The sequence below is a fragment of the Eleutherodactylus coqui genome, chromosome 4, assembly GCF_035609145.1.
Source record: "Eleutherodactylus coqui strain aEleCoq1 chromosome 4, aEleCoq1.hap1, whole genome shotgun sequence".
Classification (NCBI taxonomy): Eukaryota; Metazoa; Chordata; class Amphibia; order Anura; family Eleutherodactylidae; genus Eleutherodactylus; species Eleutherodactylus coqui.
The window spans coordinates 273,333,156-273,358,163 of NC_089840.1; the positions used below are offsets into that span (position 1 = coordinate 273,333,156).

General features: G+C 43.8%; 1 protein-coding gene across 2 annotated transcripts; it reads right to left on the bottom strand.

Moving 5' to 3' along the window:
• Positions 1-8,608: 8,608 nt before the first annotated feature.
• On the bottom strand, positions 8,609-21,848 carry LOC136624360 (zinc finger protein 436-like). 2 transcript variants are annotated; one of them, XM_066598324.1, is made up of 8 exons: positions 21,804-21,848; positions 16,917-17,130; positions 14,761-14,893; positions 14,453-14,632; positions 14,240-14,363; positions 14,095-14,159; positions 13,622-13,724; positions 8,609-10,357 (listed from the first exon to the last, which is right to left on the bottom strand). In XM_066598324.1, exons 3-8 carry the CDS (start codon positions 14,860-14,862, stop codon positions 9,150-9,152), a joined length of 1,782 nt encoding a protein of 593 aa, XP_066454421.1. In that variant the 5' UTR covers positions 14,863-14,893; positions 16,917-17,130; positions 21,804-21,848; the 3' UTR covers positions 8,609-9,149. The 2 variants fall into 2 exon arrangements, with proteins under 2 accessions (XP_066454421.1, XP_066454422.1); XM_066598325.1 differs by lacking the exon at positions 16,917-17,130 and having other exon boundaries at positions 21,804-21,833.
• Between the last annotated feature and the right edge of the window lie 3,160 nt (positions 21,849-25,008).

Consider the following 25,008-nt stretch of genomic DNA (forward strand, 5'->3'; position numbering starts at 1 on the left):
AAGAGGAAATCAAATCCATGGGGAAAAGATTGAGGTCCTGGAATTCTCATCAACCAACCTCATCTCACATTCAACAGAATCAGCACAACTTGTCAGAGAACATCACCATCAGCTGAATCGCACTCTACTCCTGCAAGAAGACATTGAAAACCGCATTAGACGAAATAACATAAGGATTAAAGGCCTCCCAGAGTCGTGGGCAACAGAGGCCTTACCCAAAATTGTGGCAGAACTGTTCGTTCTTCTTTTAGGCCAGGATAGAGCCATGCACATCTCCGTTGAGCGCATCCACAGATCTCTGAGACCCCCACCTTCTGGGTCAGACCCTCCAAGAGATGTTATTTGCAAGCTCCTGATGTTTCCGGATACACAAGCAATCCTAGATGCGGCCAGAACCAACAAAGAGCTGCAATATGACGGGGCGGCCATACAGCTGTTTCAGGACCTCGCCCCGACGACATTGGCCAAACGCCGCTTACTGAGGCCCCTACTTGAAGCCCTCCAAGCTAAAGACATCAAATATTCCTGGCTCTTCCCGTTTGGGATAGGAATAAACCACAGAAGCCGAAGAATTAACATCAGGTCCCCTGAAGATCTCCAAAAATGCTGGCACCTTCTAGAAATGGAACCGATGGATATTCCATGCTGGCTCCCACTTCCAGATCCTCCGACGCTCCCTTCGTTACCCTGTACTGAAGCCAAGCCACCCACGGGGAACTTTAGGTCCCACAGAGGGAAGAAAAAGAAAACAAGGAAGGAATTGTATACGAGGACGCTTGAAAATCAGGGGAGCTAAGACCCCCTTGGGTCTACAATTGTATCTCTACAAAGAAGAACCGCTCTTCCGTTACTGTTACCTCTTAGTTTGACTTTTGATAATCGAACTAATTTTCCCGGCATACTTCGCACCGGTGATGGGGCCTGACCTCATGGGCCAGGCTCAAGTTTAATAGTTATCTTCTGTTAACCTTTTTTCTTTCTGTCCTAACTTGCTTCAGGGGATCCAGGGGAGCTTGGCGGTCCGCGATTCGTACTTACTTCCCGAGGACGCAGAGCTGAGGTATGCGTTACTCCGGACACCCCCTGGGCTCACTGACTGTAACATTCAAACTTGGATTAAAAAAGGTATATGTTACGTCCATGCGGTGCACTAATTTGCCATGTCTTCCAGTCAGCAGCCCTCCCGATTGCAAGAAACTGGAGATCCACTGTCTCTCCATCTTTAGGCTCCCAGACAGTGATGGTATCCAAACACTGTTTACTTGAAAGCTTGTTTCACTCTAGACAATGTTGGTCATCTGCCTTTAATTTATGGTGGTACCCATGACTCCAAAAATTTCCTAGATGAGAGAGACCTTAGCAATCTCAGGATCCTCCTGAAGGTAAAAATGGATATAGTTGGACAAAATTCTAGCTGGTCGTAGGACATAGAAAATATCTTCTGGGCCTCAAACCAAGACAAGTTCTCTCATAATGAATAATACATCTGCACTCAATCCCTCCCCCTTGTTCTTTTTTTAAATATATATTTTCTGTTCCTTTTAATCTATATGCATAGTTAATTTTATTCCTAATATGCAACAGATTGTTTGACTGTATTGCAATAGATTTGATATGTCAGCTACAGACTTTATGCAAATGTTGTATTTTGTACTCTTGAAAAATTGAGTAAAAATCTTTAATAGTTAAAATTGGGGTTTTTTCATTTAGAAAAAAGACAGCTGTGGGGCAACCTAATAACTATATATAAATATATCAGGGGACAATACAGAGATCTCTCCCATGGTCTGTTTATACCCAGGACTGTGACTGTAACAAGGGGGCGCCCTCTAAGTCTAGAAGAAAGAAGGTTTCTACACTGACATAGAAAGGGGTTCTTTACTGTAAGAGGAGTGAAACAGGAATTCTCTGCCTGAAAACGTGGTAATGGCAAAGTCACTAAAAGAGTTTAAGTGGGGCCTGGATGCCTTTCCTCAGTGTAGCAATGTTACATGTTATAGTCACTTATTACTTCAGAAGGGTCAGTGATCAGGGATTTATTCTGATTGCCGGTATGGAGTCGGGAAGGAATTTTCCCCCTAAAATGTGGAAAATTGGCTTCCACCCCATAAGTATATACCTGAACATGATAAAATAAAGCAGGAGTTGTCCTACCAAAAACAAGCTCTCAACCCGCTGCATTGACAGAGCAATAAAAAAAGTTATGGTTGTAAGAATTTATTTTTTAAATATTGCCACAAAGAAGCACTATATAAACTTGGTAGGAGAGGCAAAATATACTCAGCTTTCCAAAGATGTCTCTATAGAAAAGAAAGGTTTAGAAAGGGTTTTTAATAGAGATGAGCGAACGTACTCGGTAAAGCACTACTCGTCCGAGTAATGTGCTTTATCCGAGTACCTCCCCGCTCGTCCTGAAAGATTCGGGGAGCGCCGCGGAGCGGGGAGCTGCAGGGGAGAGCGGGGAGGAACGGAGGGGAGATCTCTCTCTCCTTCTCTCCCGCCCGCTCTCCCCCGCTCCCCGCCGCAACTCACCTGTCAGCAGCGGCGCTCCCCGAATCTTTCAGGACGAGCGGGGAGGTACTCGGATAAAGCACATTACTCGGACGAGTAGTGCTTTACCGAGTACGTTCGCTCATCTCTAGTTTTTAATAAAGAGATTATTTTACAATCTCTCTGAGCTGGTGGGTGGAGACTGCTGCTATGATGTCTTCATACACTGCACACATAAGGGAGCAGAATTTATTTTCCATCTCTGAGCTGGTTGGTTAATGATGACTGTTGCTATGATGTCTCCATTAGTGTACGCACAAAATGGCAGGATGTGTTATCTATAATGTTTCTCCATAATGCAGTTACTAATGAAAGTGTGCTACAGAGAGATAAAGAAGTACTGAGCAGTGTAGATGCAATGTCAGTAGTTGTGACACAGTAAATCACTAATAGCTGGAGCAGCATGTCCATGAGACTCTTTCTGCTTCTCTCTCTATAGACTTCTTTAGGCAGACAACACCCACGCCCAATTTCCTATCTTCTAGCTTCGTGTTTGTTACTAGACACAGACTTTACTTGATTACATATTTTCCCTGGTAAACATGTATGGTGATGCTGCAGCCTCTGATTGGCTGCAGACACCTGAATTCCACTGGGCCATCTACCTGCCACTAATCCCAACTGCAGCTCTCAGCTGCTTCCCAGGGGTCCAGGACAGGTGAGTATGCCCTCTTTTTTTATTTTAGGCCGGGCCGAGCAGGTGGATGGGGTTTTGTTATAATGACAAAACCTCTTTAATTAGTCCACTGCAAAGGGATGTGAAAGTTTTATGGTCTTTGAATTGGTGTTAGGGGGACACCGGGCCAGCGAGTTATCTCTGCTCCAGATTTCTTATATTCTCCACTGATGCAAAAAGCTCCCTCTGAGGTTCATTCTATTTTTGAGAGAATCAAGGATAGTTATAAACTTGAACTCCCAAATTCTTCTATGACGTAGAGATTTGAAATTGCCTTTTAGTATCGTAACCTTCATATGTTCTATGTTGTGTCTGTGACTTGAAAAATGCTCAGCCACAGGTAATTCTGTCTTTATGTGGCGGTGAGATCTCATCTTCACTTTAAATTTTTGTCCTGTTTCTCCAACATAAAGGCTCAGGACATTTACTGCATCGGATCAGGTACACAACATTGGAGGTGGAACATGTGAATGTCCCAGGGACCTCTTAGTCCTGCTGTGTGTTGGGAATTTGTATTCTGTCCGTGGTCAGTACTTATGAGCAGGTCTTGCAGCTCTTTACATTACAGGGATAACTTCAAAAAGTGGAGAATATAAGACTACTTGGTTTCTCTTAGGCCTTAGTCAGACGGGCGTTTTTTTGCGCGATTTGCGGATCGCATGACGGATGCGCATCCGCAAATCGCGTGACCGGTGCGCGCAAGTCACCCGCAAATCGCCCGAAAATCTGCTCCTAGCCGCGTTTCATTAGAAACGGGCTGGAGCTGTCCAGCGCAGTGCATTCAATGAAGACGGCAATAGAGCCGCCTCCATTTAAAGCAATGCGCTGCGGGCGAGCCCGGGATGAATTGTCGGTAAGGGCTTAAATATATAAGCCCTTCCCTGCAATTCATCCTAAAATGTGTAAAAATAAAAAAAAATTGTATACTCACCTTCTCCCGGCAGCCGGAGCTCCGCGCGGCCGTCCTGCAGTGGGTGTGAAGGGGGTGTGAGTCAGACCTGCCCCCTGATTGACTCAGAGCTGAGCCAATCAGAGGCATGCCTCACTCACACCGATTCATGAATTCATGAATTGATGTGAGTCAGACCTGCCCCTGATTGGCTCAGCGCTGAGAGGCAGCAGTCACTCACCCATTCATGAATTCATGAATGGGTGTGTGAGTGAAACCGGCCTCTGATTGGTCAGGGCTGTGACCAATCAGAGGCAGATCATTCAGCAGGCGGGGATTTTAAAGCCCCGCCGGCTGAATAGTGCCGAGAAGCAGTTCAGGAGAACTGACAGCGGCCACGGCTGGACTCCGGCTGCAGCGGAAAGGTGAGTATACAATTTTTTTTTATTTTAACACATTTTAGAATGAATTGCAGGGAAGGGCTTATATATTTAACCCCTTCCCAACAATTCACCCCGCGCACGCCGGCAGCCCATTGCTTTCAATGGAGCGGCTGTATTGCCGCTCCATTGAATTCAATGGGCAAACATCGTTCTTCTTTGCCACAGCTGTTACAGGTGTGGCAGAGAAGAATGATTTGTCTTCTATATGTTCTCAATGGGGTCGGTGCTGCTGCCGCGGGCCCCATTGAGCGCATATACAGAAGAGAACAGGAATCGCAGATCGCAGATAGGTGCGATCTGCGATTTTTTGTTCTATAATTTATCGGACGAGCGCATAAAAAGCGCTCATGTGTCCGATACCATTGCAAAGCAATGGTTTTATAAAATCGCCGGACGCATGCGCAAATCGTGGCTAAAAACGCCCGTCTGACTAAGGCCTTATTGAGCACAATCACATTTTGCTCTACTGGCTAACACGGTACCAAACCTTTTTCGCTCAGTATGTGGTTTAATCTCTTGTGAAGCAATAACTGCATTTAAATGTTTCTGGTAGTTTAGTCCTAAAAGTATATAAAGAGAACCAAATAATAAAAAAAAAAGAAAAATAAAAGAGTCAAAAATCTTAAACTTTGTTATTTATTGAGGACTATGATCCCATATCACATATCTGTGAGTGGTAAAGTATGTGACCCTTTAGGATAAGCAAATGATTAGCAGGTGTTTTCAATCTATGGAATAACAAATCAGGTGTGAGTGGGCAACCAGTTTTATTTAAAGGGAATCTGTCACCTACTTGTAGCCTTATAGGCAAAGCTGATGGACTGAAAGTAGGTGACCCACTGAGTCTGGCGATGTGTACTTACCTCTAGAGATGAGCGAACCTACTCATTTCGAGTAATTACTTGATCGAGTACCGCTATTTTCGAGTACTTCAGTACTCGGGTAAAAAGATTTGGGGGGCGCCGGGGGGCGGGGAGAGGCGTGGCGGCGCAGGGGGTAGCAGCGGGGAACAGTTGAGAGCCCTCTCTCTCTCCCTCTCCCCCCCACTCCCCGCTGCAACCCCCCACTCACCCACGGCACCCCCCGAATCTTTTCGCCCGAGTACGGAAGTACTCGAAAATCGCGGTACTCGGGTGAAAAAGGGACGTGGCCGAGTAGGTTCGCTCATCTCTACTTACCTCCCCCATCTGTCTACTGGTGTCAGCGCTGAAAGCCTCTGCTCAATGCATTTAGCCACTTGCAAAGTAGTTTCTCCATTGTAATTTTATAATCTGTGGACTACTTAGCCGTGGCGCTCAATGCTGTGAGCAGCGGATTTCAATGTTCACATCAAGTGAATGACGGGGAAGGTAAGTGTAAAACTTACGTCCCTGATCTTAGTGGGTCACCTACTTTCAGCCCATAAGCTTAGCTTATAGGGCTAAAAGCAGGTAACAGAGTATCTTTAATACCTTAATGCTATAGGACGTAAGTTTACATCCTCCGGCTGCTACAGCAGAGATTGGTGAGAACACAATGTTAACCCCTTACATGTTGCGATCAATGTAGATAGCGACATATAAAGGGTTCACAGAGGGAATGTGCTCCCTCTGTGACATCATTGGCCCTCTGCTATATAATCACGGAGGGCTAATGGGTTGCCATGGGGTCCGGCCCTGCCATGGCCTGTGATAGCTATTGCACAGATGTGCTGCGATGCATTATCATAGTGATCATAGCTTTTGTGGATCAAGTCCCCTACAAGGACATAAAAAAAAGAAAAAAAAGAAATTTTTAGCTCACTTCCACTCTTTTTATAAATCCTTCACCCCCAAAACAAATATTTCATATCATCATATCCGTAATGACCTGTACAATGACTTGAACACATTATTTATCCCACACAGCTCATCTATGGGTACATGGGACATCAGGTACGTTTTAGAGGCTGTGAATCCATGCAGAACTGGGATGTTCAGTCCTTCTTGAGCATAAGAACTACAGGGAAAGCCCATTCATGCTACGACTTTTGTATGACACCTAGACGCAGCATAACGTTCATTCCCTGCTGCATATCTGCCTGCAGTTCTAGGAAAACACGATACATAGGCTGTCTGATGCAGGGGTCCCCAGTATTCACTTGGGGAACAGCCAACTTGGGCTCCCCGATTCCTAGTGAAGTTGTCTAGAAAGGGATGCAGGGCCCCTACAGCTCGAACTTCAGGTCCTCAGCTGTAGATCAAACTCTGTGTCCTTAATGAATCCACCCTCCTCGGCCGAAGCTAATGGGTCGATTTGGATGTCCTTCTCAACCTCCTCAAGTAAACTGCAGAGTATCATGGCGCCTGATCCCCTTTCATGATAGCCTTCTTTACATACACATGAAGAGTTTCTGCTTCCTCCTGGTCTGATCAACAGTGACAATGTAATTTCCATTGTGGAGGTGATGGTGTACACTGTAAGGGCCTTCCCATGCAGCTTGAAGTTTGTTTTGGGTAATGTGGACTAGGAACAATGCTTTTTTACCCGCTTTTTTTACACTCTTTACAAGTTTCGAACATACCACTGCTTCTGGTATGGGCCTGCACCATGTTCTTGTGCACCAACTGAATCAGAGCCTGCATGTTGCCACAGAACCACATGACATAATCAATAATGGACATTTCAAGGGTAATCAGTTCTCCTTCCCAGGATTCTCTTACCAGAGCTGACAGATGAAACGCACTGGATATCAGATACTGCACCTGCATTTTCTTACAGAGGCACTGTAAGCAACTTCGACATGAACTGGGGCCCCAGATTTGTAAATATCTCCCTGGGAAGTCCTCCACAAAAAAATGTCATTAACAGGGCATCAGCCAACTTGTCGGACTGGGTGGAGGACAGAGCTATGGCCTCAGGGTACCAAGTCACATATTCAACCATGGTTAGAATGAAATGTTCCCCAGAAATGCTGGGTATGGCCATAGGCCCGATTAATTCCACAGCAACTCTGAAAAAGCTCATCAATGAGTGGCACAGGTATCAATGAGGCTTTGGGGACAGGCCTTGCTTTTCACATCCTTTGGCACATAACACATGAATGGCAAGCGTTGGCTATATCTGTCCCCATCTCAGGCCAATAGAAGTGGTTTAAAAGTCTTATCAACCCCTAAGTTTCCAGCCAGTGGGATCTTACGAACGATCTAAAGCATCGAAGGATGCTTAACAAGATTTGATTTCTGAGAAAAGTTCCTCAATAGTATATTCCACGGAAAACCCCTTTAAAGTTTCCACTAAAGACTACCTGCCTCCTAAAAGTGTGTCATGGGGACTCCAACTGATCACAAGGAAAAAGCAGCAGAAGAGCTCAAATAAGCATAGTCTTTGCTTGCTAGCTAAAGACGGGCAGGCTCTTAGACTTTCTTTTGAACCAGTCTTCAGCTAGAGAACAGAGACAGCATTTGGCAGTAGCATTAAGCAGCAGAAACTAGCACCCAGACCTCACAAATTAATACTTAATACTAAATACTACTAAATACTTAATACTAAAACATCTTAAAAGTTTTTTAAAAGTGCAGTTATACTTTAACCATTTAAGGAATAAAGGAAAACAAGCCCAAACACAGACATAAGTTTTCAAAGTACACATTTATTTATGGGAGTACCCATACTCCCATAATGCTGGAATGCTGAGGCCTGTGATTGGTGGCTAGAGCCTGTGATGTTCCATAAAAGGGCTGTCTGCAGCCAGGCAACACAGTGTCAAAGGGAAGAATAAAAACTGCTGCAACGGAGGTGAGCCAGGAGAGATGAATATAGGATATTTCATTATTTTCAGGCATGTACAGCACTGATTAAAAAACAAAATTAGAACTTGGCCAACCCAAATAACTATTGGATGTTTTCTTGTACTATTTTTAATAAAACAAGTTTAAAAAAGTGTCTTCTGATAAATCATGAAGATATTCTGTAATATTCTCATAATGAGTTACAGCATGTCACAATTTCATCTACTAAGATAAGGTGTGTGTGTTGGAGTGCCCCATTGCTCTCTTGAATAGTGCATTTACACCCCCTACCCCCCACCCTCCACCCATCCACCACAGCCTCCCGAAAAGGGTCTTTGTTCTTAAAATGAGACAGAAGTGATGGGGGCATTTCTCACGTGCCGTCGCTAGGTGATGAAGCGGGTCCCACAACTTTCTGCATTGTCAATTGCAGAAGGGTCGCGGGTATGATGGCTTCCATGGACTTCAATGGAAGTCATCCATCCAGAGCCTGCACAAAAGTGGAACATGCTGCGATTTTTCCTCATGAGCAGAATACGTAATTGATTTCTTATGTGCAGGAAGCAACTGTTCTCCATAGGCTGTAATGAATGGTATTTGCTGCGAATTCACGGTGCAGACGCCGACCACGGATTCCACAATGCAAATCTGCCGGTTTGCAGGTGGCCTTGGTCTTTATTATAAGGGTATAAACAAGGAACTACAAGAACTGACCAACACCTTCTTCCCTCATGAGTTATTTGCAGTTTAAGCAAATGCAATTTAAGGGCAAAGCATTTTGCACATTCATGGCATAACTATGGCTTCACTCTTGTGTATGTTTGTTGATGGTCAACAAGACTTCACTGTAAAATAAAGTATTTTTCACATTCAGAAGATAAATATGATTTTTCCCCTGTGTGAATTCTCTGATGTGCAAGAAGATTTGACTTCTGGTTAAAATCTTTTCCACAGTCTGAACATGAAAATGGCTTCAATCCTGTGTGAATTCTCTGATGTTTAACAAGATTTGATTTCTGGTTAAAGCCTTTTCCACATTCTGAACAAAAATTTGGCTTCTCTCCTGTGTGAGTTCTCTGATGTGTAACAAGATCTGATTTCTGGGTAAAACCTTTCTCACATTCTGAACATGAATATGGTTTTTCCCCTGTGTGAATTCTTTCATGTTTAACAAGATTTGATTTCCAAGTAAAAAATTTCCCACATTCTGAGCATGAAAATGGTTTCTCCCCTGTGTGAATTCTCTCATGCTTAACAAGAACTGATTTATCTGTAAAATATTTCCCACATTCAGAACATGAATATCGCTTTGCTCCTGTATGCATTTTTTGATGGTCAATAAGACTTGATTTCCAAGTAAAACATTTTTTACATTCTGAACATGAAAATGGCTTCTCCCCTGTGTGAATCCTCTCATGTTTGACAAGAACTGATTTATCTGTAAAACATTTCCCGCACTCAGAACATGAGTATGGTTTCTCCCCCACATGAGTTTTTTGATGGTCAACAAGATTTGACTTCCGAGCAAAACATTTCCAACATTCAGAACATGTATATGGCTTCTCGCCTGTGTGAATTCTCTCATGTTTGACAAGAACTGATTTATCTGTAAAACATTTTCCACATTCCAAACAGCAATAAGGCTTCTCTCCCGTGTGAATTCTCTGATGTGTAATTAGAGTTGATTTCCGAGTAAAACTTTTCCCGCATCCTGGACAGGAAAAAGGCTTCTTCCCTGTGTGAATTCTTTGATGAGTATCAAGATTTGATTTCTGCTTAAAAGATTTCCCACATTCTGAACATAAGAAAAGCTTCTTCACTGTTTGAACTCTTTGATGCTTATAGTCACTGCTATGAATTTCAATTTGCTGTGATGAATCAGAAGACAGAACTAGGTTAGAAGGATCAGAGGATAGATCTTTGCTGTAAAGGGCTGAGGGTATATTTGGGATAATGGCAGGCTCGTCATATGTATCTTGTATGACACCAGGATCTTCTACTTTACAATCTGAAGTTAGCAGATGACCATCTGAGTCCCTGGTGGCATCATCTGAAAACAATAAAACACATTTTTATTATTTTTCATGATTAAACCTTAACCTCTTTGGCCAATTTTGGCCAAAAAGGACACTATGGTTTTGGGAGGCTTTTCATCTTCACATTTTAAAAGCCATATGGTTTAAATTTTTCTTGTCAACATGGCCATATGAGGGCTTGCTTTTCGTGTGACAAATTGTAATTTTTCTGGTACAATTTTTTGGGTACATATAATGTATTGTAAAACTTTTAATTATTTTTTTTGGAAGCAGGAAGAAAACACCTTCCACTGGTACAATTGTTTAGAACTCAAGTAAAATCATATAATCATAAGGAAGACCGTATAACGTATTTGCTGCAAATTGCACAAGAGAACACAATTTTCATTGACTTAAATCTTGGTTTCTTTTACTAGGTTTGGCCTCTGAATCCAAAAATAACCCCAGTTTTTCTCGATCACGTCAACTTTTTAAGACACCAGATACCCATTTTTTTTCAAAAACCATATAAAAAAAAATTACCTGAATATGTTTATTACAAATTATCTTGTCGATACAAAGGATATATTGTTTTTGTACATCAAATTGTGTGCAAATAGTAGCAGTTAAGGTAAAAATTTATGCTTATAGCTTTTCCTGGACTGTACAATCTGTGGACAATCTCAACTGGTGCTCCAACAATAGTCAGCCATCATATGTACATTCCATCTACACTGATAACTGATACTATCCCTCCATGACCTTCAAATCTTAGTGGAATCGCTCACCTTGCTCATCACTGATTAAACCAGGGTTTTCCAGCAAGTTATCAAGATGGCTATGCAGAAAATGTACCTTGCTGCTTATGTTGAAATCAAGCATTTTGTAGCTCTCCAAGAGCTTCTAAACAATTTTGGTGTAATTCTTTTCTCCCTTATTTCTAAGAAAGTCCTTGACAATGTCTTTGAATGATAATCAAGCATTCTTATGGAGTTCTGAGATTGTCCCTATGAAATGTTCATCTTTGATGAGTTGCCAAATTTGTGGACCATCAAACACACCGGCTTTTATTTTTTCAAATGACAGGCTAGGAAATGCCAAAATGAGATACTTGAAAGTTTCCTTCAGTTGACAAAGCTTTAACAAATTGTTTCATGAGTCCCAGTTTCATGTGCCGAGGTGGGAATATAATGTTCTGTCAACAAGTGGCTCACCAGGCTTGAGGTCAGATTTTGGATGCCAATTCCTTTCCACCCAAATGTTTCTCACATGCTCTGCCGTCTCACATGCACAGATAACAGAGATACTTGGTGTATCGGCATTTCTGACCAAAGAAGCATATCATTTTAAGGTCTACACAGATGATTCAATTGTGTTTGTGATATTGCAACAACTCTTCACAAAGAGAAACCAAATGGCCAATTGGGACTGCACTAAATAAATTGCCATTGTGGAAGATATATTTTAAGCTCCACTTTGAGCTTTTGATGAACAGTTGCCATTCAGTTGAGTTATAGATTGGATTTGCCAATTCCTCCATTAAACCATGTATGTTATGGCAATACACAACGCCACTGTCACTTATAAAGTATTGCAGAAATGCAATTTCTCTGAATCGAAAGTATGATACCTTCGCTCCTTTTTAAAGTAAGTTTTTTCTCATGCAGTCTTGATGCTAGGAGTTATGAAGCCTATTTTGTCCTAAATCTCGTGCCAAATCATTCAGCTCATGCTGATCAAATCCCTTACGAAATAAGTTGTCTTGAATTTAAAATTTTTCATCATTGCTGTCACTTAGTTCTTCAGGAGAGGGTAGTTAAATGAAAACTGGCACTGGGATTACAGCTGAATGAGACACTGGAGGTATAGCTGATTGGAAACCTAGGATACTCTATTTGTCATTTATTTTTTTATAAACTGACGTTTTTAATGGCTAACAAAATAATACATGAGGTTATTGTAAGCTTTCAAAAATCTCAGGATTCCTCCTCAAGCATAATGAAATAGAATGAAGAGGCATGTGTGTGTGTATATATATATATATATACATATATATATATATACACGCATACATACATACATACATATATACATACATACACACACACACACACACACACACGACAAGGCACAGACATGGATGTGATTAATTTGCACTTAAAAGAATACTACAACATGATGAGTAGAGAAATAAAAATATACTTAAATAGTCCACTGATAAAGATGTGAAGGTTTTATGTTCCCTGAATTATTGTTAGGGGATCACCAGGCCATCAGTGTTATCTGTGCTATAGATGTCTCATACCTCCCATTCACACATGAATCCTCTTGAACAACTCAACCCTCTGTTGAAAGTGTCAAATGTTGTTATAAATTTGTAATCCCAAATTTTTCTGTGGCTTTGTGATTGGAAATTGCTTTTAAGAATAATAACTTTCATGTTTTCTATGTTGTGACTGTGACTAGAAAAGTGCTCGGCCACAGGGAATTCTGCCTTTCTTTCTAATTGTGTGGCGATGAGATCTCATCCTGGCTTTCAGTTTTTGCCCTGTTTCTCTAACATAAAGGGCCCCAACAGGACACTTACTGCACCGGATCAGGTACACAACATCGGATGTGGAATATGTGAGTGTCCCTGGGATCTTATTGTCCTACTGTGTGTTGGGGATTTGTATCCTGTCCATGGTTAGTACATGTGAGCAGGTCTTACAGCTCCTTACATTGCAAGTTCCTTTTTGTGTGTCAGAGGACAATGCACTACTGATTATAAAGTTCCTCAAATTTGAAGGTTTCTGTAACAAAGAAGCAGAGGGTCCAGGAATATGGTTTTCATACAGTCATCCTTGTGTAGGGTATGATGGAGTTTCTTTGTCGTTTTCCATAGTACTTCTAGCTGTAAATTGTAGGTCACTACTAGAGGTAAACGATCGTTTCCTTCCTTCTCTGTGTATTGAAGCATTGGATTTCTGGGTATCCTGGTGGCTCTAGTGATTTGGTCATCAATTGAGGTGACTTGCGTAATCACATTAAGATGAGCTGTAGAGAAAAAAATCTGACGTGATAGAAGAAAACTAACTGCATTTTTGAAATCAGCATCCTTTTTTAATCTAAATCACCAGAAAAACTGGTCAACCAAAAATTTTGTTCAAAATTGTTCCCCATTGTAATATTTAATGGTGGTTCTGACAAAAACTCACTGCAATATTTCTGGCAGATGGTGCCCTTTCTTGAGTTGAATAATGGAGAGAATCAGGAACTGTGTCACCATAGCCACACACTCTGACTTAAATATTACTCACCTGGGGGGTCATCTGTAGGAACCTCCACTTTACACTGTTGATCTCCCCTCACATGTATCTCTGTAGCATCAATAGGGAGCAGATCTTCATCCGGATTCACCAGCTGTGAAATAAATATTGTAAAAGTCATCACACAGTTGGAGAAGTCGTGTGGAAGGTTTTATATGGCCAGAAAAGGTCATTAATTAGTATGAGGAGTCGGAATGACATGACAGCAGTAGTGATCTGGGCCAAATAGCTGCAGGTCTCCTGTATAACTCCATCCTGTTGCTTCTTTATTTCAACCGGAAGTCTCCAGAACTAGAAAATTGTGATAATATGCGGAGATCTAATGTCTGCAGTCGGCTGTAATCCTGCCATCTCCAGCTTTCTCATTACACAAGTATCAATCATATAATAAGACTGAACACAAGACCTTCCCAGCCGTCCTACAGACCAGAGGGGAGATTTCATGAGACCTTGTCTCCATCTACCTGATCATCCTGTGGAAGAAGAGGACGGGGACATCTCTCCACTGCTGTTCTCTTACTGGATCTACCTGTAGAAAACAGACAGTGTCCGAATTCATTCTCTACATGCAAATAATAAAGGCCGTGTGGATTTAGTCCTGTCTATTACCTGGTGATGGGGAGGACTGGTGGTCCTCCATCATGATGTCCTTGTACAGATCCTTGTGTCCTTCTAAATACTCCCACTCCTCCATGGAGAAATAGACAGTGACGTCCTGACACCTTATAGGAACCTGACAACACAATGATACCGTCATCACCCAGACACGTTATACCGCCATAGCGTTACTGTATAATGTCCCAGCATTCCCAGCAGCGTCACCTCTCCAGTCAGCAGCTCAATTATTTTGTTGGCAAGTTCTAAGATATTCTGCTCATTGATCTCCTCTAGTATCAGGGGGTGAGGTGGAGGCCCTGTGATTGGGCTCAGGGGTTTTCCCCATCCATCAGACACCAAGGCCTGACAGCCATCACTAGAAGTCTTCTTCACTACTGTGTAATCCTGTTTATGGGGAGATACATCGAGAAATATCACTGCAGGCATTTCCAGAGTCGTTCCCCTCTCCTATCATATAATATCTGACATAGATAAGAATGATGTATTGTGATGTCATCCCCAGAATCTCTCACCTCTCCTGTAAGCCGGAAGAGTATCTCTAGGGTGAGGGTGAATATACTCTCCGCCATCTTGTCCCTCTTCCTCTCCATCCTTGTCGGGTCAATCAGAAACATTATCGAATATAAAAGATATCAACTGAGGATCCTGAATGGAGAGAAGACGAGAGAATATAAAGCCATACAAAATCCCTTGTAATAATACAATTACAGGAGATAATAAGGGGAAACCTGTGAGGAGGTAATAAAGTGAAGCTGTTGTGTCTCTGTTTTTTACAAGTGGGAACAGGAGTAAAAATGAGTCAATGCTTCATGTTTTAGCTAAAAGCATGTCACGCCTTCACATGACAATATTGTCAATAACAGACTGCAATAATGATTTCACTATAAAGCGGTAAATCTAAAGCTTAGGCCACCTGCAGACGGCTGGGTTGGATCCAGCTGCGAGAATTCTCGCAGCGGGACCCGACCCGAGCGCCTGCAGAGAGCAGTGCCGGCACTCACCTCTCCCGCGGCCCCGGCTCTCTCATGTTCCGTCTGCTGGGCAGCCGGTGCATGTGCAGAGCAGGGCCGGCGGCCGGTGAGTGAAGGTTCTGCGAGCCCCCGTACAGAAATAGAGCATGCCGCGATTTGTTTGCCGCGCAAGATTTCACCCAGCCAAATCGCGGCCGTCTGCCTAGGATTGCGTTTGTTAACGCAATCCTATGCAGGCTTCTAGGGGCAGAAATTCTGCGGGAAATCCCACTGCGGAATTTCCGCCCATTTGCAGGTGGCCTTAGAGAGTAACTTCCCAAGTCCTCTCACCTGGGATCAAAAGAGTTAGGATCCTCTTGGAGCTTCAACAATAAAGAGAATTCAATGTGTAAATACTAACAGTCTTTATAAAGCTAACGAAAAATGGTAGAGGCCAATCGGTATGCATTCCACCACTCAACAATAGTTCCTGACACGGCAAGTTATTTAATGGTAATTAATAACCCCTCACATTTTCCTACATGGAATTGCAGGTGGAAAATCCGCAGCCATTTAGGGTACCAAGAAAATAGATGAAATTTTACTGATTCTCATCCACATGCGTGAAAAACAAAATATCTACAACATAAATCGACCTATAGTGCAGGATTAAAATTTTCACTGTAAATTTTAGCTTTATCAATGATCGATTGTATTAGTCACAAAATCCTCATCAACCTAGCATATTAGATGTGCAGATTTTGCTGGAGAGTTGATAGAAAATTCCTCCATGTGGCCACATAAATCACAGAAAAAAGAAATATCAATTCATAAATTTACAGAAGGTGATCTTACTTACTGGTATACTGATACAAAATAGGGCCGGTATAAACACCTGTGATTTTATTTGAATTGATATGTCCCTTTTATGTGATTTTTTTGCAAATTAGTGTAGGGATTTGAAAGAAAACGGGGACCCTTGACGTGGGTTGCAAGCTTATGTATTTTGGCTAAAATGTTAACCAATACCTCGTATTTATCAGTATTTTTTACAGCATGATCTAAACCAATTCCATTAAGTGTGTATATATCCTTTATTATATAAATTAGGTATTACATCAGTTACTGTAACGTAATCATTACTACCACGTATATACATTACAAATTATACATTAAACATAAATGAACTTTAAGAACAATATACAGAGAAATTTTAAAAATGAACATTAAATTAGTAAGTCTCCTAAATTGCTCAGAAACGTGTGAAGTTTTTCAAATGTGCTTCCAAAATAAAGTAAACAAGTGGGAATATATATCTAATAAAAATTTTGTACAATATGTATGTACATATTTGGTATAAAGAATTAAAAAAAAATATTCTCAATTTTGATATTTTTAAATCGTAATTGGTCAACTTTTTCCACCTAAATAAAGTACATGTCATTAAAAAACAGTGCAAATAAGGAAGATGGAACAATACCTTTGCAGCGCCACCTATTGGATGGCAGTATTCCTTCAAATCAATACCTTACCCTTTAGACAGTGCAAATAAGGGAGATGGAACAATACCTCTGCAGCGCCACTTATCTAAATGGTCAGACATTGATTTAAAGAAATGCTGCCATCCAATAGGTGGCACTGCAAAGGTATTGTTTCACACTCTTTATTTGCATATTACTCAGAGGAACATGGATGGCCTTATAAGTCTCCTCACTCACCTTCCTGGTGTTCTCCTTAAGGAGTGATGTTACCCCTCCCGATTAAAAAACAGTGTTACGATTACTTGGATGTGTAAAACCTTTACAGAATCATTCTCTGTTAAAGTGACATATGCCAGATTTCCAAAATGTGGCCTGGTCATTAAGGCAAAAACAGGCTTGATCTTGAAGTGGTTAACTCCAGCTGCTACTCCCCATTACAAACGCACATCCCCTGGAGAGACAGAGATTGTAGAGATCATTATCACAGTATCTGCATATCTGTCAGCCTGCAGTCTCTGGGTACACTGGAGTGCCCTGTAAAGATAGGAAACATTCCTGTGTCCTTGTTACTACAGAAACTCTGTACTTAACAAACTGTCTTGTAGAGAAGTTGGAAGGAGGACCCCTAGGGGCAGCCTGTTCAAATGTGATTTACAGTGGTAAAGCAACAAAATTATTAATGCAAGTAGAGTACAGAAATGATGAAACTAAGGCCGCCTGCACATGGGCGGGTCGGATCCTGCATGCTGGATTCCAGCAGCGGAGTTAGACCCGGTGCACGGCAGGTGACACCAGCTTACCTCTCCGCCATCTTCTACTCTGCTGCTGATGAGCCGTCCGACGCGCTGGTGCACATGCGCAGTACAGAGACACCGCGCCGTTGGCGATTGCATAATGTTCGTGGGACGGACGGCTTCCATTGACTTCAATGGAAGCCGGCCATACGTAGCCCACACAAAACTGCAAAATGCTGTGATTTATGCCGCGTGAACAGAAAATCGCAAATGATTCCTACTCGTGGGCAGGAAATCGCGCATTGTCAGGGCATGCTATGGGTTAGATTTGCTGCAGAATCCAGAGGCGGAATCCCGCTCCAGATTTCGCAATGAAAATCCGCCCGTGTGCAGGAGGCCTAACAAAGCTGGTAAATGAGCAGAAGTTGTCTGAAAAGTTAGCGCATCCTTCAGCCAGGATCCTTATCAGAAATATTTAGTCCTTAGTTTGGCCTTTACCAGCATTATCTTAAGTTCTGCATTGATATACAGTGGGCTTCATTTATCAAAACTGTCTAATAGAAAGCTGTCTTTGTCGCCCATAGCAACCAATCAGAGCTCAGCTTTCATTTTAACAGCAGTTTCAGAAATGAAAGCTGAGCTCCAATTGGTTGTTATGGACAACATGGACAGTCCTACTGTTAAGGCAGCTTTGAACAATGAGGATCAGTATGCTTAAGTTCTATTTTTGTTGTAAAAATTTGTTATTAGTTGAAGTTTTCTGGGTGTTATGGCAGGTGTAGTTACTGTATAGCCCGTCCACAGAATTGTGGTGGTAAAATTCTGCTTCGCATGTTTAGAATTTGCCTTACCATGTTGTGGCTTGTCTGGTAATCTACTGTACAACATTGTTTTTGAGTTGATGAAACTTTTGAAAAACTGTGATATAATTGGGGTAAAATTGAAGTGTTGGGTCAAAATGTTTCAATGAACCAGTCTGAAATAGGTAGCAAATTATTCGTAAACCAATCAGTAGTGTCCCACTTACTTTTACAACTGTGCTGGGAAAAAAAATCAATAGGCACTCTCTTAGGCCTCATGTCTATGGGGGGATTTGATTTCTGGAATAAGCGTGGGGCACCGACGCGGGAGATCTGCAAATCAAGCTGCTTATAGGGATGTATGGGCGTCCGCAAATTAATTAAAGCATGCAGGTTTGATTTGCGGACCTTCTCGTCTGGAAAACAAATCGCAGCATGCTCCAATTCTGTGTGGATCTCGCACTGATGGTTACCATTGAAGTCAATGGAAGACATCTGATCCGCGGCACACCCACTGCCGATACCACAGATGTGTCACAGATCCGCGAGAAAGGAGGAATTAAAAAAAAAACAAAAAAAACACATACACAGTGCAAAAGTAAGAAGATCTGGAAAGGTCTGCAGAAGACTCGGGCAGGTAAAAAAATGGCCTTGGCCTCAGACAGGGTTGGCTTTCGCGGACGGAATCTAACCTGCCCATGGACATCTTTGAAGCTGCAAATAGAGCAAAGTTGTATAAAGTTAAGCTCTAGGACTGTGAGGAAGAGGCTGTGCGATGCAAGTTACCAAGCTTACTCATACAGGAAACAGGTTTTGAATCCATAAATGAAGGCTAAGTGACTTTCTTGGGCTAAGCAGTTTAAGAATGTAAGCTTTGAAGATTGGGAAGGGGTGCGCTTTTCTGATGACTAATCCTTGATTGTATGTAAAGAGGAGGCTTGGAGGAATTTCTAAAGGTCTGTGTTGTCCAAGAGGTTTAATATCAAAAGAAACTGATGGCCTAAGGTGTTGTGAAGGCCTCAGGCCTGAATATGATTTTGTCTTGTCTACCACTTCTTGACACAGCTAAACATGATTTTCTGGGCATACTGCTATGCAGTACAACGCAGCAAAAGTTACTAATCACATATCCTGTTTAGCTGGAACAGTATGTAACATTGGAATGTGAAAACAGAAGTTATTGTTCAATGTAAGAAAATATCTCTAAACAACAATGTATGCTTATGTAAACACATCTGGCATAAAGCCTGCCCTGCGTCATGTTACTATATAAGTTGTGACATATGTAATAAATGTAGATTGCTTTGCACATAGACCTGTCTGTGTCACTGCTTTCTCCCGGCCAGTCCTACAAGCTATTTCAATTTGGAACCCAACAGCATATGACGGAAACCATTGAATTTCATTAACAGTGTCATTTTGGTAAAGTGTCCAGTTCATCTGCACACAGTAAAAGGAATGATGGATCAGTTGCAATATTGGAATATGATTGAGAGTTGACTGTTAAATCCCGCAACAGTTTAGGACAAGCTCTGTTCATTCTGCAGGGAAAGGACATTATAGTTTTGGATGAACAAAGCTCATTCTACTTTAAAGGACTGTTGCTCTGGTTCTATCTGTGCTATCAACATGTTTTTGGTTTACTAACATTATTGGCTTTAAAATGACACCAAAGGCACGTAGGTAGCACTTACAGAGCCGTAGCTGCAGGTCGGAAAAACTGAGTTTACAGCTATCACTTTTAAATGAAAAATGTAGTGTAAATGGATGCAGCATACCAAACAAACCACGTATGCACCAAAAATGCATAAATATACACAGTAGAAACAAACCAAATACGCATACGCCTGTGTGAGCCCCACGTGTGCAGGTAAATCTGGGTTCACATCTCTGTCAGGTGTTGCAGTTTACTGTTCAGTCACAGGAGCAGAAAAATGGAGCGCTTGTCAGGACGGATACACGATGGACACGGATGGTGAACAATGGACTCCGGTGATTATGAAGGGGTCCGTGGGTTTTCGGTCATTTCCCCAAAATAGTGCGGTATGGTGTGCCGTTTTTTCTCGCTTATTAGCCAGAGTTTGTAATGGAGGCTCCGGAAGACAGATGTAAGGAAAAACATACGGTCAATACAACATCTCCACAATGCGAACTCATCGCAGAGGGAGCTGACACTGCGTTTTTGTGATCCATGGGTCAGGAGGGGTGTTGTTTCTTATTATGGAGAGCATCCAAAAATTGTGTGGTGACACCTAGGGGTGAGTGGGTTGGGGGATGACATTGTCTCTCCCCAAAGAGAGCACCCAGAGGGGTGTGAAAAGATACCTGAGATGTAAGGAGACTTATACGGCTATGCAAGCTCCTCTGGGTAACTTATGCAAATAAGGAAGATGGAACAATACCTCTGCAGCACCACCTATTGGATGGCAGCATTCCTTCAAATCAATGTCAGACCTTTTATACAGGTCGTTATAACAATGATTGGGAATAGGAAACCAAGACAGAACGGCTGCAGATCATATATCTTTCTTGGGCATTTTCCTATAATATGGTACAAGAGGTATAATATGGTACTTCTGCATCACACGAACAGCGGCGCTGCTCCCACTACAGGCCACCAGGGGGCGCCAACAGGGAGAAGACTTGGAAGGGAGCGCTGCGTCTTTGGAAATCTGCTGTAAATATGCAACTGATTTTAAGTCAAAATCCGCACAAATGGTACATTTTGACTCCGTTTTAGATGTGGAATATTCGGCACCATTCCCGCTCCGTTTAAGGCCGGCTGCACGCGACCGGGTTGGATTCTGCATGCAGGATGCCGCAGCAGAATACGACCCGATGCCCCCCGCATACCTGTCCGGATTTCATCTTATCTGTAATATGGATGTGCCGGCCGGCGCACACACAGTACAGGTAATGTCGCGGATCCCGTGACCTTTCCACAATGATGATTACAGAAGGGCCGCAGGTCGGACAGCTTCATTGACTTCAATTAAGGCCGTCTTGCGGAGTCCGCAGGCGCAGAATGCTGCGATTTCTCATTCCGTGGTGAAAAAATGCAATCGATTTCCACTTACATAGAGTAAATCGCATTTTGACATAGCATGCTACGGGCGGACGCCCACTCCAGATTCCACAATGGAAATCCACCCGTGTGCAGCCGGCCGAAATATACCTGAAAGAAAAACTGTCAAGTTTCCCCCTAGCAACCAATCACAGCACAGCTTTCATTTTGTATTCTGCTCTGATAAAATAGAAGCTGAGCTGTGATTGGTTGCCAGGGGCAACAAGACCGTTTTTTTTTTAGACAGTATCAAATCTTCCCCAGAGATTATGTTTCACAAACAACATGCTGCATACAGCAAGGCCAATGGAAAAATGATAAGGCAGGGAATGTGATGGTGAAACAATAGTGCTAAAACACCAAACCCCAAAATAGTCCAGAGAGGCCCGTAGCCACAGAGAGTGTGAGGCGGTAAAAGGAAATCTCTTCATAACAACCAATCACAACTCATGTTCAGGAGAGCTGCGCTGTGATTGGTTGCTATGGGCTTCCATAAATCTGCCCCAGTGCTGGAGAGCCCACATACCTCCACCTGCAGCTGGACAGGAGCCGTGGGGTTGTTCTGTGCTTACAGGACCTGTGATGATGTCACCATCATGTGATCAGTGTGTGGGAGGAGACAAGGGGTCACATGACCAGGTCTCTCCGCTCAGTGGATGCAGGACTCTGCTGTGTGACCTGCAGTTTATGTGTCCCATCAGGATGTATTCAGGGAGTGGATGGAGCGGAGCCGAGCGCGTGCGAGACGGAGGAGCGGAGCCGAGTGTGTGCGAGACGGAGGAGCGGAGCCGAGCGCGTGCGAGACGGAGGAGCGGAGCCGAGCGCGTGCGAGACGGAGGAGCGGAGCCGAGCGCGTGCGAGACGGAGGAGCGGAGCCGAGCGCGTGCGAGACGGAGGAGCTGAGCCGAGTGTGTGTGAGACGGAGTAGCACAGCTGAGCGTGTGTGAGACGGAGGAGCAGAGCCGAGCATGTGTGAGATGGAGGAGCAGAGCTGTGCATGTTCGAGACGAAAGCAGAGCCGAGTGTGTGTGAGACAGAGAAGTAGAGCCGAGCGTGTGCGAGACGGAGGAGCAGAGCCGAGCGTGTGTGAGATGGAGGAGCAGAGCCGAGCGTGTGTGAGATGGAGGAGCAGAGCCGAGCGTGTGTGAGATGGAGGAGCAGAGCCGAGCGTGTGCGAGACGGAGGAGCAGAGCCGATTGTGTGCGAGACGGAGGAGCAGAGCCGATTGTGTGTGAGACGGAGTAGCATAGTTGAGCACGTGCGAGACGGAGGAGCAGAGCAGTGCTTGTGTGAGACAGGGAAGCAGAGCTGAGCGTGTGTGAGTCGGAGGAGCAGAGCAAAACGCGTGTGAGAGACAGAGGAGCAGTGCTGAGCATGTGAGAGACAGAGGAGCGGAGCTGAGTGTGTGTGAGATACGGAGGAGCAGAGCCAAACGCGTGTGAGAGACGGGGGAGCAGAGCCGAGCGCGTGTGAGAGACGGCGAGCTGAGCCGAGCGTGCGCGAGACGGAGGAGCGGAGCCGAGCGTGCGCGAGACGGAGGAGCGGAGCCGAGCGTGCGCGAGACGGAGGAGCGGAGCCGAGCGTGCGCGAGACGGAGGAGCGGAGCCGAGCGTGCGCGAGACGGAGGGGGAGGAGCGGAGCGTGCGCGAGACGGAGGAGCGGAGCCGAGCGTGCGCGAGGCGGAGGAGCGGAGCCGAGCGTGCGCGAGACGGAGGAGCGGAGCCGAGCGTGCGCGAGACGGAGGAGCGGAGCCGAGCGTGCGCGAGACGGAGGAGCGGAGCCGAGCGTGCGCGAGACGGAGGAGCGGAGCCGAGCGTGCGCGAGACGGAGGAGCGGAGCCGAGCGTGCGTGAGACGGAGGAGCGGAGCCGAGCGTGTGTGAGGTGGAGTCTTTCCCTGGTTTGAGAATTAAAGCTATCAGGTCAGGCTTGTTTCGGGTCATCAAGCTCAGATAATATTCGCTGAATTACTCATTTTACACATGTCTGTCAGTCCCGGGCCCTCCTGCCATGTTGCTCTCTCTGGATGTATGCAAAGCCTTTGACACTTTGAATTGCCCATATCTGTTCTCAGTGCTCGAGTACTGGAAGTTCCCTACTGAATTATTACATGGCTAACAGTACTATATACACCCCTAAGGCTTTTGTCCGCTACAAGGGTTTTCAATCAGATACCATAAACTCATTCAGCTCAGATACACTCGGCAGGGATGCCCTTTATTCCCTCTACTCTTCATTTTAGTCATGGAACCCCTTGAAGTCAAAATCCATGATAACCCGGATATTAAGGGAACTGAGATTGCATTGGTTCATCACAAGATCTGCCTGTTCGCGGACGATGTTCTAATGATGGTATCTTCTCCCCTCACCACAATCCCTAATCTACTGGCTGAACTGTCCAGATTCGGTCTATCTCCGGATAGACCACAAATAACGTAAAATCTAAAGCCTTTAATCTCACCCTACCCCAAATCTGGTCTCCCAACTTCAATCTAACTTCGCCTTTCAATGGTTTACGGGGTCATTAGACTACCCGGGCATACGATTACGAATTCTTATACATCTCTATATACACAAAATCATATCCCTCTCCTCCATAAACTCAGGCTGCTCCAAGAGAGTTGGAGCAGCTACCGTATCTCATAGATAAGAGTACATTCTTTGAGGAGGACGCTCCCTCCTAACCTCCTATGTTTCTTTAGAACCCTCCCAGTTCATGGGCCAGGGCGCATATTGAAAACATTCCAACAAATGTCCCTTCGCACTATTTGGAAGATGTCCATTCTTAGAGTCGCTATCTTATATAGGCACAGACTGCAGGGATTGGGTGTACCAAACTTAATAAAGTATCAGGCGGCTCAGGGAGCCCAGTTAGCTCGTCTCCACATTATTATTAATGACCTGCTTTGGCTGTCCTCAGAGGTAACCGAAGTCTACCCACTTACTATAGATTCAAGTCTGTGGACCCCACCAGCACACAGACCCACTATCACCAACCGTAGTACAACACACTCCTTTAAGATCTGGGACTCCATTAAATACTCCGGGAACCTAATCTCTCCCCTCATTTACCCCTCCTGCCAGTTCTATGAAACCCGTTATTCTCTCCAGGCAATGATTCTCCTCAGTCCTTTAAAGCCTGGACCGACAATGGGGTCACTAAAAGAGATGACTTGCCTTCGCTGGAGGGCGTTACCTCGTTTCCTATCCTTTAGAGAAAGTATAATCTGTCGTCCTCTGAAATATTCCGATACCTACAATCAAAGCACTTTGTATCCTCTTACCTTAAAAATACAGAATCCCCTTTGACACCTTTTGAATCCTATTGCCTCAGGCACCCACAGTCCAAGCGCCTTATCTCACAGATATACTCTGGACTTGTGCATTCATCATATTGTACACAATTAACATATATATGGCGCTGATATAGGTAGTGTCCTCTCAGATGAAGACTGGTCCTGGATCTGGATATCCACCAATAGAAGTGCCCGTAACATACTAATGCTGGAAACATTGCTTAAAAAGTCTTCTTACGTTGGTACTTGGTTCCCACCGGAATAACTCATGCAGTGCCAGGCTACACCCCAAACTGCTTTCGCGGTCGTTCATCCCCGGGTGACACACTCCATATTTGGTGGTCCTGCCCCAGAGCTAGGAGACTATGAATCAGAGTCTACTCATTAACCCCTTAAGGACGGGAGTGGGGGAGAGAGGGGGGGAGAAGGGGGGAGAG

Excerpts from the sequence above, each read along its gene's own strand:
- LOC136624360 (XM_066598324.1), bottom strand. The coding sequence starts at position 14,862 with ATGTTTCTGATTGACCCGACAAGGATGGAGAGGAAGAGGGACAAGATG. Across the intron at positions 14,633-14,760 it reads TCTTCCGGCTTACAGGAGAG|GATTACACAGTAGTGAAGAA; the intron begins GTGAGAGATTCT and ends CCCCATAAACAG. Across the intron at positions 13,725-14,094 it reads TTCTTCCACAGGATGATCAG|CTGGTGAATCCGGATGAAGA; the intron begins GTAGATGGAGAC and ends TTTATTTCACAG.